This window comes from Mercurialis annua, linkage group LG5 (assembly GCF_937616625.2).
Source record: "Mercurialis annua linkage group LG5, ddMerAnnu1.2, whole genome shotgun sequence".
Lineage (NCBI taxonomy): Eukaryota > Viridiplantae > Streptophyta > Magnoliopsida > Malpighiales > Euphorbiaceae > Mercurialis > Mercurialis annua.
The window spans coordinates 7,499,958-7,512,513 of record NC_065574.1 but is presented as its reverse complement, the minus strand read 5'-3'; the positions used below and the strand labels follow the sequence as shown (position 1 = coordinate 7,512,513).

The 12,556-nt window shown below is 26.6% G+C and overlaps 1 protein-coding gene across 1 annotated transcript; it reads left to right on the top strand.

The window, feature by feature from the left end:
* Nucleotides 1-4,106: 4,106 nt before the first annotated feature.
* LOC126682826 (ethylene-responsive transcription factor ERF084) lies at nt 4,107-5,176 on the top strand. Its single transcript, XM_050378587.2, has one exon. The coding sequence runs from the start codon at nt 4,144-4,146 to the stop codon at nt 4,927-4,929; it is 786 nt and encodes a 261-aa protein (XP_050234544.1). The 5' UTR covers nt 4,107-4,143; the 3' UTR covers nt 4,930-5,176.
* The last annotated feature ends 7,380 nt before the right edge of the window (nt 5,177-12,556 follow it).

Sequence of the window (12,556 nt, the reverse complement as noted above, 5' to 3'; positions counted from 1 at the left end):
GATCGCCTCATGAAAAAAAACATTATATGACTTCTTAGCTTGATTAGTACAATCCTCGACGATGACATCCGCGTTCGCATAATTTGAATTTCAAATCTTCAACACCACCTCCATTGCATCTGACTCAATAATAAAATTAGAAGTCTCCTTTAGCCAATTCAACACCTCTCATATACCCGTAGCCTCTGAAAATAAGAGTTATGGAGTTAGAATTTTGATCAAGAGAACATGGACAAGAAGTTGAAGTTTTTGGTTTAGTTGGCAGTTAGCAAAGTAAAAAATAAACCATCTCAAATCCTTCACTAGTGCATTTTTTTTTTCAATTATATAAAAAAGATGAACATATGCATATCCACACCGGAATATATTAGAGACAGTGTAATTTTTATTTTATTTTTTTTATCATAGACTAAATTTCTATTAATAATAATAAAAATACAATAAATGAACGGTTCTTCAACAGATTGAAAGAACTATTTTACAATAATGATAAGAGCTGTAAATACAGTTATCGATTAGGGCTTTTCAAACCACCGAATGGGTCACCCAATATATTTATGGTTCAAACGTTAAAATTATGATCTTAAAGCCGCTCTATCCGTGAAACTTCAACCCTTATCTTCAACATGAATCCACAAATTAGATCTAATAAAACACAAACACAACACTAAAAAACATATCAGAAAAAAGCAACCATAAAAATTTTATTTTTCAAATTAAAAATTTAAATCCGATCAAAAAAGTTTTAAACTTTTATAGTTCGAGTAAGATCCGTCAAATCGACTAAAGAAAACAGAGAAGAAAAATTTCATTAATAAATTTTTGAAGAAAACTACTAGTTAAAATGAGAAGGTGGTTTTCCGGTCACCACAACCACCTTCAAACTATGGTTTTTCATCCATCTATAATAAAAGAATCTTCTTTATTCAACAATCACTAAAAATCACTAAAAAGAGAGAGAGTAAAAAGATGGAGGAGGTGGTTTTTCGGCGAAAGGACAAAACCTAGAGACAATGTAATTGTCAAAGTATAATCTTACATTTGTATAGGATGTACACTTCATTTAATTAATGTATCCTATTTTAAAAATATGTTAGATATTTGATATTTTAACAAAAATTTCATTTTTTTATATAAAAGATTTTAAAATAATATTGTAACATCGATGTCAATGTTAAAATATTATGTTTTTCTATATCCGTGTCTGTGCTAACTAATCTTCATTATTAGCTGCAAATATCTCTCATTTAATTTCAATTTCAATTGCTATCTACTCGTGCTTTCCGAAAAGCATATAATTGCAAATTTTATAACCGTTATTTGCAGTTTATTCTATCAAAATAAATCTAAATTCTTCCTTTTGTTTATTGGCTGATATATTTTTATTTTTTAATCAAATAAAAAATTTTAAGTAAAAACAAAATTACTTAAACTCCATTGAAGTGATTTCCAACAACAACAAAAATAATTTTTTTTAGAATAAAAAAAAATTAATAACCACTGCCAAAAAGGCCATCATTTGCTAACCCTAGAAGATGGAAATCTTTCCAATCCACCATATCATTTTCTTTTACACCACCCTAAAGATTACAGTCTTATCAAACATTTCTCCTCACAAGTTATTGCCTCCTACGTAAACTCTCCTAGTGGACCCACACTTTGATTGATATGATTATGATCGAACCATTTGATTCACCATCTTTGCTTTATAAGTGGTCCGTTTGATGCACCAACACGGTCACATTGGTGCACCTGGCCACACACTATCTTTATCTCCGTATTAAACAGGTAACCCTAAGATTTTAATTAATTTGATTATGGAAAGTTTAATGTCTTTCTAATGAAAGTTAAAGACAAAGTAGTCAAACAATCTTGTCCGTCGACGACATGATGACGATTACAAGATTTTTCACGTAATCCAACGGCTATTAATACGAGTCCTCGAGAACATATAACTTAATGCCCATCAAATCATTTTTTGCTTGCACTGCATGTAATATTACTCATTATTTCTTTTCTAATGACGTATTTGTCCTTTTTTATCTAATTTTCTTTTCCAATACATTTTTCTTTTCTGTTCATCGGATGGAATCATCAATTTTCTCTTACAATTTGCCAGCTTGCCTGCAGATATTTCTGAAATTCTCTTGTGATTTATTTTAATACCTTGTGGAAAATTGAGTGTTTGGATTTACATTTTGAAAATTAAGCAAATTTTTTTATTTACTACATCATCAAGAATTTACTTTATTTCTATAACTTTTTAAAATTATAAATCCATTATATATATATATATATATATATATATTGTGTCGAAAAATATAAAGAAGGATTTGTGAGCATAAAATGTTTGATCTCTATAACTTTCAAATGCCAAGACCATGATTGATATAAAAATTAATACTATCTGGTCCCAATTTTTATAAATTCATACTCGCAATAGATTATTCTACAATAAAAATATAATACAATTTATAAGAATTTGGTTTCTTTTTCTTTTCAATTCGATGTATATGAGAAATCTTTTAATTTTAGGCTAGTTTCCATTTTCGATTATAAAGATTGAGGACAAATTAGAGTGTACCTAGCTCAAAAATGACAAAGTGAAAGTTTTTTCAGTTTAAATTGATCACCAATTTGAACTTTTTCAATTTTTTTTGTCTTAAATTAAAAGGTCAAAATGAAATTGTATTGAAAGATGTTATATTTATGCTTACAAGAGAATGGAAAAATTGTATGATATTAAAAGTGAAATAAATATCTAATATGAGAAATATGCAAGTAAAATGAAAAATATATAAACAAAAAAAATCACCTACTCTCTAGGTAGCACAAACACGGATATAGAAAAAATAAAACAAGTAAAATGATATAATTTAAATATATCTATATTAAAATTTAAATTCAAATTTTATTTTTAAACATTATCATTTATAAAATAAAAATATTTAATCGAATGAAGTATTCGCGGTACTTGATCTGCTCTAATTTACCTCACAAATTAGAGAGTTTTTTGTTTTATGAATACAAATGAGAGAGTTGAATAGTAAAAGCGAATAGGAAGGTAGATGGGAGGGTACTTCTGACTAATAGGAACCGGATATCCCTCTCCTCCTGCTCTGCACACAATTTGCAAGGACATGAGATGAGCTATGTAAATGTGACTGACACCAATATTATAATATCTATCTTTTCAAATTAATGTATTTCTTTTAAAATTGTATTCATTTCAATTAACTATTTCATTTTCAAATTATTTATAAAATATATTTTATCTGCTTATAATATTACCTTATTTATTAAGTATATTACATTTTAAATTTTTTTATTATATAATTTTTTTAATTTTTATCAAATATACTTACAAAGATGACATGGCATAATATAATACGTTTATGTATATAAATTGAATCGTACATGACATACATAAAATTATACCACATTCAAAATTCATTGTGGAAATATATAATAAAAATCCAAAAGATAATAATGTATATAATAAGATGTTTAAAAAGTATAATAATTTTGAGACTAAACCCATAAATTTCTGTATTTTTAAAAGTTTATTTATCTGAATATTTTTTTTTTAAAAAGATTGTCTTTATTTAATTTTTCTATTTAATATTTTTAAATTTTTAAATTTTTTTGGACAAAAGAATAAACATGCATTACATTCGCCGTGCAACACACGTGAGACTGAATATCCAACTAACTTAACACGTCGGTAAAATGTGCTTCATCTTCAAACTTAAAAAAACAGATAAATAAAAAATTATTAGTATAATAATCTATTGACAAAAAACAATTAAAAGAGAGATCATATAAATACGAATTGAAAATATAGTGGTTGTTTTGTTATTTTTAACATATAAATAGTAACCATCTAACGTCGATTGAGTTATATGCTCACAGCTTTCGTTCATAAAATGATCTACTATTAAACAAAGAAAAACGAATAATATTTAAAACTATTGAAAAATGAACTTTCAAGAGATGTAAATAAAAACTTAAAATAAAGAAATTTTTTTGATGAATTTAAGCCAATATTTGACAAACAAGTTTGTCACATATTTTATTTTATTTACCTTCCCTATAAATATATAAGCTTCACCTCCCCAATTTTTACTCCTCACTTCTCTTAAGATGACTCTTACTTCACTTCAACAGCTAAACGCTATGAACAACCCAAAATTCTTGTCCGTTCCGTTCCTTACCAACCTCGAAACGTTTCGGTTCTTGGCCGATTCGTCAACTTTTTACAATTCTCTTTTCACCGCTACTTATGACACCCACAGTAATATTTCCTCCATTTTAGCCTCCAACCACTACCCTACACATGCCATTCCGGCCGAAATCACGCCGCACTCTGAACCGGCACCCGTTCTTGATGGAATCGCCGCCGTTGTTGGACAACACGTTCTCTTCGGAACCACCGCTCTAAACCAAGAAACCTTCATTTCTCAACATACCAGCACCAAAACACACAAAGTTGACGGCGGCGGTGGCGGCGTTAGAGGAGTTCCGAAGCAGAGAACATACAGAGGAGTGCGTAAGAGGCCATGGGGAAGATGGTCAGCGGAGATACGTGACAGGATAGGGCGGTGCCGCCACTGGCTAGGAACGTTCGACACAGCAGAAGAAGCGGCGCGTGCTTATGACGCGGCAGCAAGGAAACTGAGAGGAGCAAAAGCCAAGACGAACTTTGAAATACCCTCAGTTGTACCCATTGCGTCTCCAAGTAATAATTTAGGGTTACAAAATTTTCAGATGAAGAAGAGAAGTAACAAGGTGAATAATAATACAAGAAAATGTGCAGTTGTTACTTCTGTTGCTCATCTTTTCAGTGATTTCAGTAAATTTACTGACGGTAAAATGGTTAATTCTGTGGAGCTTGATCTGAAGCTGGGAGTGAATAATTCCCAACGATAGTTCTTCAACTTGCCCTAATCTTGTAGATTTTGGTATGTGGTGGCTACCATGTTTTTTCCTCTAGCAGTTAGGGTTTAGTGTGATGTAATCAGTAATGGATAATATGTAAAGCTTTTTAGGAGCTGGACAAATATGGTCAGCTTTTCAGTAGTACTACTAACTGTTGATTTTTGGCTATAAAATGTTTTTAAGGCATGAACTTGCAAAAGTTCGAGTTCAAATGACTTAAATTTTCAAGCTCAAACTTGAGGTGAAATGATATGTTATAACATGTGATATATTATTATTTTTCATCTTAAGGTATCTAGTTTAACAAATTAGGATGAATAGACGATGTATCTTTAGATATAGATACGTAAAAGGTTAATATTATTAAAAAAATTGAGTGTTCCGAGCGAACCTTATATAATTAAAAATTGAGTGTTTCGAGGTTCATAATATTTGTCGCATTCGCCGTTGACACAAGAACTAAAAAAATAATTAATATATCTTAATTTAAATTTATGAACCTAGCGAGTCGTCGAATTTGGTTCAAAGCTAAGTTTTAATAGCATAATTTTAAATCAAGTTTTTCAAGATAATTTTAATTTTTCTCGAATCGTTCTTGAATAACTAAAATTTTCTAATTTCTAGAATATGTTCCATTTGATCCTTTGGATCAATATAACTCAAGGTTTTAATTCAAAATGTATCCACAAAATGACTTGTGTTACTTTTTGCCATTTTCATTCTAAACAGTTCAATAAAATAGTGATGGCCTCAATTTTGTAGACAAGAATTTGATCGTACCACAGTATTAGTTATCGAAGTCAAGAAGAAACCATCATTATAGGCAAAAGTACCACCAATTATAAACAGTTGCAAAGCCATATTATGGCAATAAAAAAGGGTTTGGATAACAAAAAGTAGTGAAATCGCCCATGAAATGCGCAACCGGCGATAGACTGTTACTGAAGCAGTGATGATTATATTGAAATAGTAGCAAACCAATTGATGGTGAAGAAGAAGATACATTACAAAATAGTGAAAGAAAAATCTATGTTAAAATTCTTTAGAAGTTGACGTGGGAATTAAAATATGGAGTTTTAATGATTTATAGGTTTTAATGCAATAGTACTACTGCTCTCTGCTCCTATACTTACAGCTCAGGTGATGTCAGTGACTCTGATACAAGATAGAGCAGAGTCTCTGACTTTGAATGATTGAAAGGAAACACTTTTTATTTTATGCAAAATTATTTATTCAAGATTCTAATATACGAGTTTTATACCTATTTATAGTGATGATATATTTAAAAAAATGAAACTTTAGAAAAAATATTTATTATTTTAAAAAATGTATTAATAAATAAATTTGTATTAACTAGAAATGGTATATTAGTAAACTAATTTTAAATTTTCAAAAATATTTTTTAACTCTAATGATAATTTTGAATATATTTTGTACATGTCTCATTTTTAATTATTAAATACAATATATTTAATTTAAATAAATACTAATTAGTTATACAAATATTCATTTTACCCTTCAATTTTAAAATAAAAAGTTAAATAAAGTTAAGTTTGCAGCTATGAAAAAAAACACCATCAAACTTTAAAAATTGTTTAACCCTTTTAAGTTGGATGGTAGAAAATAATTGGATTTATGGAAGACTAGTAATATTATAATATTCAAAAATGAGCACGTCTCGATATACATGCCTGTTTACAACACAATTTGTAAGGCGGTGGTTTTTATAATCGGGCCTCTATTTATTCGGATAATAATATTTACAGAAGCGTATAATTTTTCTGTCACGTTTTTATAAATATGCTGATATACCTATCATTTATTAAAAAAAATATAGAAAATAAAGATTTAAATTACCATAAGTTCAGCGTGATCATAACGTGCTTTTATTGAAGTTATTTTAAGCTGATGAAATACACTTAACTAACTTATTCTTTTCCTCAAAATAATTAAATCCTAATCACTTTGTAATTGCATAAACTTAGGAACACTATTGCATAATGGTTTTCAAACACATTGAAGGAATATATACTATGAATCTATTTCGAACATTTTAAACAATCCCTATTATTCTTACGTGATCAAAACATGTATATTATTACATTTATAAACTCCTAAAACCTGAAACAAAACTTCAGATTTTTTGTATTCAAGAATAATAATTTTAAAAATAAAACATCATTAAATCAACACAATCATCTATTAAAAATTTAAGGATATATAATCTAAAACTAGAGAAATTAGTTCATAAAATAATTCAAACTATAAAAAAGAATTAAGGAAAAAAAATAAAACTAACATTCTTTTTTTTTTTAGTTTTTGTCAATTTAGATATGGTGATCCTATATCTTTTTACCTTTTCATTTTTTGTGCAGAAGGACTTAGTGTGCTTCTAAAGCATGAGGAGGATGTAGATAGTGTTCATGGAGTAGCAGTTTATAGAAGGGTTCCGTCGATTAATCATCTCTTCTTTACGGATGATTGTTTTCTTTTTTTCCAAGCTTTGCTAGAGGAAATGGTTGTAATTAAAGGGGTGCTAGATAAGTATGAGACTTTATCGGGATAAAAGGTAAATTTTCAAAAGTCTAATTTCATTTTCAATGTGAATGTATCGATAGGAGATAGGGCGAATATTAAGTCGGTTATGGGGTGGATGAGGCGAATGATAGCAGGAAGTACCTAGCCCTTTTCTCCGTGGTAGAAAAAAATAAAACCGCTATTTTCAATTCTCTTAAGAAAAAAATTTAGAGTAAAATGGAAAGTTGGAACTGAAAATTTTCATCTAGAGGGGGAAAAGATATTTTAATCAAAACGCGCCATTAATGTCTAACTTTGTTATGAATGTTTTTTTAATGTATGTTCTTGTGAGGAGTTGGACGTACCGAATTATGATATATTGCCCAACCGAGTTTGCCATAAAGATAATCTATTCAAAAATTAATATATAATGATTCAACTAATAAGTTTCAACGTATAAAAAAACATTTAAAATTTTCTTTTAACACACCTGCTTGCTGTTGAAGAAACAAGCTGCAAGTGAACAACCATTAAAAATAAAAAAGGGTTAATTCCATATAAAATCACCACCTTTACACGTTTTTTCATTTTAATCACATCCTTTAAAAAGTATCAAATAAAATCATCACTTTTCATTTTTTTTGCAAATCTATCACGAATGTGAAAATTCGGTGTATCTTTATTGACTCAGCAACTAAAATCAACAAGAAAAGAGTAATAGGAATGTATTTTTTGTGTTAATAGGGCATTAGTTAAATTAAAATATTTATTTGGAAGGAAAAAAGACATCAAATTTTACTCATCGATGATATATTTGCAAAAAAATGAAAGCTGGTGATTTTATTTGACACTTTTTAAAGGACATGATTAAACTGAAAAAACGTGTAAAGGTGGTGATTTTATATGCAATTAATTCAAGAAAAAAATAAGAACCTTTAAATTTTGTATTTTACTAGTCTAAACTATTTTTAAATTTATTTTACAATTTGTTCTATATTAATGAAAGACAATTAAAAAATAAATCAATTATAGTTATTCATTTATAGGTATATTGTATAATTTATTTGAACCAAAAATAAATTCAATTTTGTCAAATATATAAAACCAAAAAGGCAGTCTCAAATACTGGCTAATATTCCAAACTTGTAGCTGAAGCAATTGATTGCTTATTTGCTTGTGCCCAAAGATCTGATTTCTGCTGGCGCTCATGTTTGATTCTTAGCATTGGTGGATCTAGAAAATGCATACAGTGGACAATTATTCATTTACTAGTCGTATGACCCGCGCAATTGCGCGAATCAATTTAATATTAATTTAAAAACTATTTTTTGTTTTATATTTATTTTATTAAAATTTTAAAAATGATAAATTATATCTTATTTTGAATTTTCATATTATAAATAATATAGATAATTAAAAATGGCAATTAATATTAAGATTAATTATTTTTACCCCCATAAGATTTCGTCCAAAATACTACTCTTTTCATGAATTTTAACAAATGACATCTCCCTTATGAAGGGGGTTCTAATTTAAGAAAGAAAAAAACTCAAATACAAAGAAGGAAATAGTCGTTTTTTTAAACTTATGCAAGAAGTAATATTTCAGATGGAATTTCATGAAGATAATAAAATTATCTCTCATTGTTAGTTAAATAAATATGAATTGATTAATTTTAAATTTGGTTCACTTTAATTCATATCATTTGAATTAGAGTCGAGTTATTGTGAGTTATAATATTGTAGAAAAAACTATTAAGTTCATATACTAAATATATCATCAAACATTAATTTAAAAAATATATATAATAAATGCTAATATTTATTTTAAAAGTAAAAACTAAATCATAATTATATTTATATTATACATAATTTCAAATTGTATCATTACTTGCTTTCATTTTACATATTATGTTTTTCAGAATATTGAGTAACCATACGCGGAGTATATGATAAATTGAATTTTTAATACTCTAAATATTCTGTTATTACAATTTCATCATTTTTTTTACAGAACCGATAATAAGTGAAAGTAAGGACACTCAAACAAAAGCAACCAACTTCAGACTATTAATTTTTGTAAAATACATATAGCTAGCTAACAATGTTGAGTGGTTCATGTTAATAAAAATACTAATCCCATATAGTCTTTATAATACTATTCTTGAGTGGTTCATGTTAATAAAAATACTAATCCCATATAGTCTTTATAATACTATTCTTGAAGTTATAAAACTGTATAAATTATTTTAATTTTGTGAAATAGGTAGATTTGTGAAAGTAGAAACTTATGAAAATGTTTTTTTTTTGGAATCAATGGGAGGGTTTCGTTGTTCCTTTCAATTAAATAAATATATAGATATAGAATAGTCGAATACTCGTGCAATTGCGCTCAATAAATATAATAGTGTTATATTTTAATAATTATATAAAAAATTATTTTATAGTAAAATAAATAAAGTTTTATATAATCATAAAACTGACAAAAATATATAATATAAACTCTTAAACTTAATATATTCTTCAATCCTAACTTAGATCAGTTTAAAGTAACTATTCTTTTTATAACATTATACATCTATAATATATATTTTTATTATTCAATTCTACAGAAAAATCTTTTTTGAATGTTTGATTTATCTCTAAAAAACCTTTTTGTATTTCTCAGTAATTTGTTGTAATTTCTTCTTGTTGTGAACCGTGAATTATCTGTCTTCTTTATAATTGATAACAAAATTCAATATTCATTATAAAAGGTAAACTTTTTGAATTTTGAATTAATTGTAAGATAGAATTTAAACGTTCGTAAAAAAGATGAATGCCATATTAGAAGGGAGAAATAGTATGCTTGATACTTTTTAAACATGTTTATCTTTTCTAATTGATTTTTTTAACAGACTATGACTAATAACGAAACTTAACTATGTCCTTTTAAATTTTGAATAGTAGCATATTATTCTAGTGACATGTTAATTAGTTTTAACTATGAATAATTTATTAAACGGATACTAAAGATAATGCCGGATTTTTCCACAGTTTTGATATACTGTAATTTGCATTTTACCTAATAAAAGAACAAACAAAATTCTTATCTCATAGTTAAGTGTGTCTCAAAATTAATATTATATATTAAAACAAATAAAGATTAAAACTCATAGATCAATTTATCGGTTTAAATCTCTGAGTCTATTGGATTTAAATGAACAAAATCTAGACAATTCAAAATAGTAGTATTAGCATAACAGTGGCCAGTTTAATTAAAATAATAATGATATAAGTTCTTAAATATTACAAAATCAAATAGAGAAAGTTACAAATACCAAAAGAAGGTTGTTGATCCATTGTCTCTATACTGCATAAAAGCAAAAACAAAGAAAAAAAATCACAATGATTATAAAGTATTTATACAAATATCAAAATATTATTAGTAAAATGCAAATGAATGAACAAATAATAATCTTACTATAAAAAATGAATTCAGTGATTGATCTTTTGAGCTAGAATTTGCACACAATTAACGATCCATTTGCTTCGCAATAAAAGGTCGAACTCTCAAAATTAAGAGTTTCTCCATGCCGTAATAGAAGGTCGTCGAACTCTTAAAATAAACAGTTTCTTTATGCTGTTAAAAATAAATCATCCAATTTTACAATGTTAATTAATGTATACCACAATATACAATTAAATATGCATTAAACTAAAATTATAGATTTTATAATTTGAAAGTGGTGGCCGGCGCTGTATTAGACCTAATTCCAACCATTTACTTGGTTTAGGGGAATGAGTAGTAACCAAATTAAAAAAGTTTGGAATTATATAAAGTACACACCGAAAGAGAGTTTGTATATTGATAAAATTAGATGTTTTGAATAAATACAAATACTGCAAACATAGTAATCCTAGCTAGAACAAAGATAATGAATAAAAATTAAAATAGGTTTAATTATTAAAGATAAGCAGTTTGTTGAAGACTCTTTAAAAACAATAAAAATAAAATAAGTATTTTAATAAAGTTGGAGACTACAAAAATGCTCTATTTGGTTAGAATCAATGTGAGAGCTCCGTTGGTCCTCTCAATTATATAATATATAGATAATTTACTCTTTATCCTAAAATTTATATTTTATCAATTTTTATAAAACTTAAATAAATATAAAAATTATTTAAATAGAATGATTTTATCGAGAGTAATTTTAAGAAATTTTTTAATGAAAAAGAATTTATACAAATAAAATTATTTTTATTATTTTGAATCATAAACTTTTATTATTACCTTGCCCACTTTAAACAAAAAAAAATCTAGATTCATAAAATTCAATTACCAAGTATCACCCTTCAAAAAAGAACGGCCTATTTTTGTTAAAGCTAGTTTTGGATTTACACTCCAACAACTAACTTTATTTTTCACTCTAAAAAAATATTCTCAGCATATTCCTAAATAATAAAATTTTAAACATTTTATACTTACACTCATGAACTATTCAACACTTACAACATATATTTATATATTTATTTATAATAAAATATATTATTAATTTTAATAATATATTTACTAAATATGTTTATATATGTATTTTTAACTATGTTTGCTAATTTAAAAAATATTAATTAAATAATAAAAAACATTAAATATATTTTATTTATAAAGAGTTCAATTAATTAATACAAAAAAATTACTTAATATTACATATTTAAATTTCCGATTAAATCAAACATTCTTAATTTGGACTATATTGTAACAAAAACTAACAAATGTTTAATAATGAAATTTATAATAAAATAGAAAACCAAAAGTAAAATAGAATACTCTATTTTGTTCTCCAAAAGTACTCTATTTTAAAATACACTATAATAGAGCGACTCTATATATAGAGTAAAAAAAAGTAAGGTACACTATAATAAAGTTGGATATAAAGTACTATTGGAGAGGATTTGCACACCAAATTGGCAATTTGGTGTGTTGTTGGAGATGGCCTTAAACATCAGATTATATGCATTAAGATCATCAAACAAATTTCTAACTTCACATACAGGCTACAGCTATACATACCATTTTATTATTTACACCTCATAACCGCAAGCATTTGAAGAAACAAGTGTGA

What these genes read in the sequence shown, in the direction of transcription:
- LOC126682826 (XM_050378587.2), top strand. Translation starts at nt 4,144, where the DNA reads ATGACTCTTACTTCACTTCAACAGCTAAACGCTATGAACAACCCAAAA.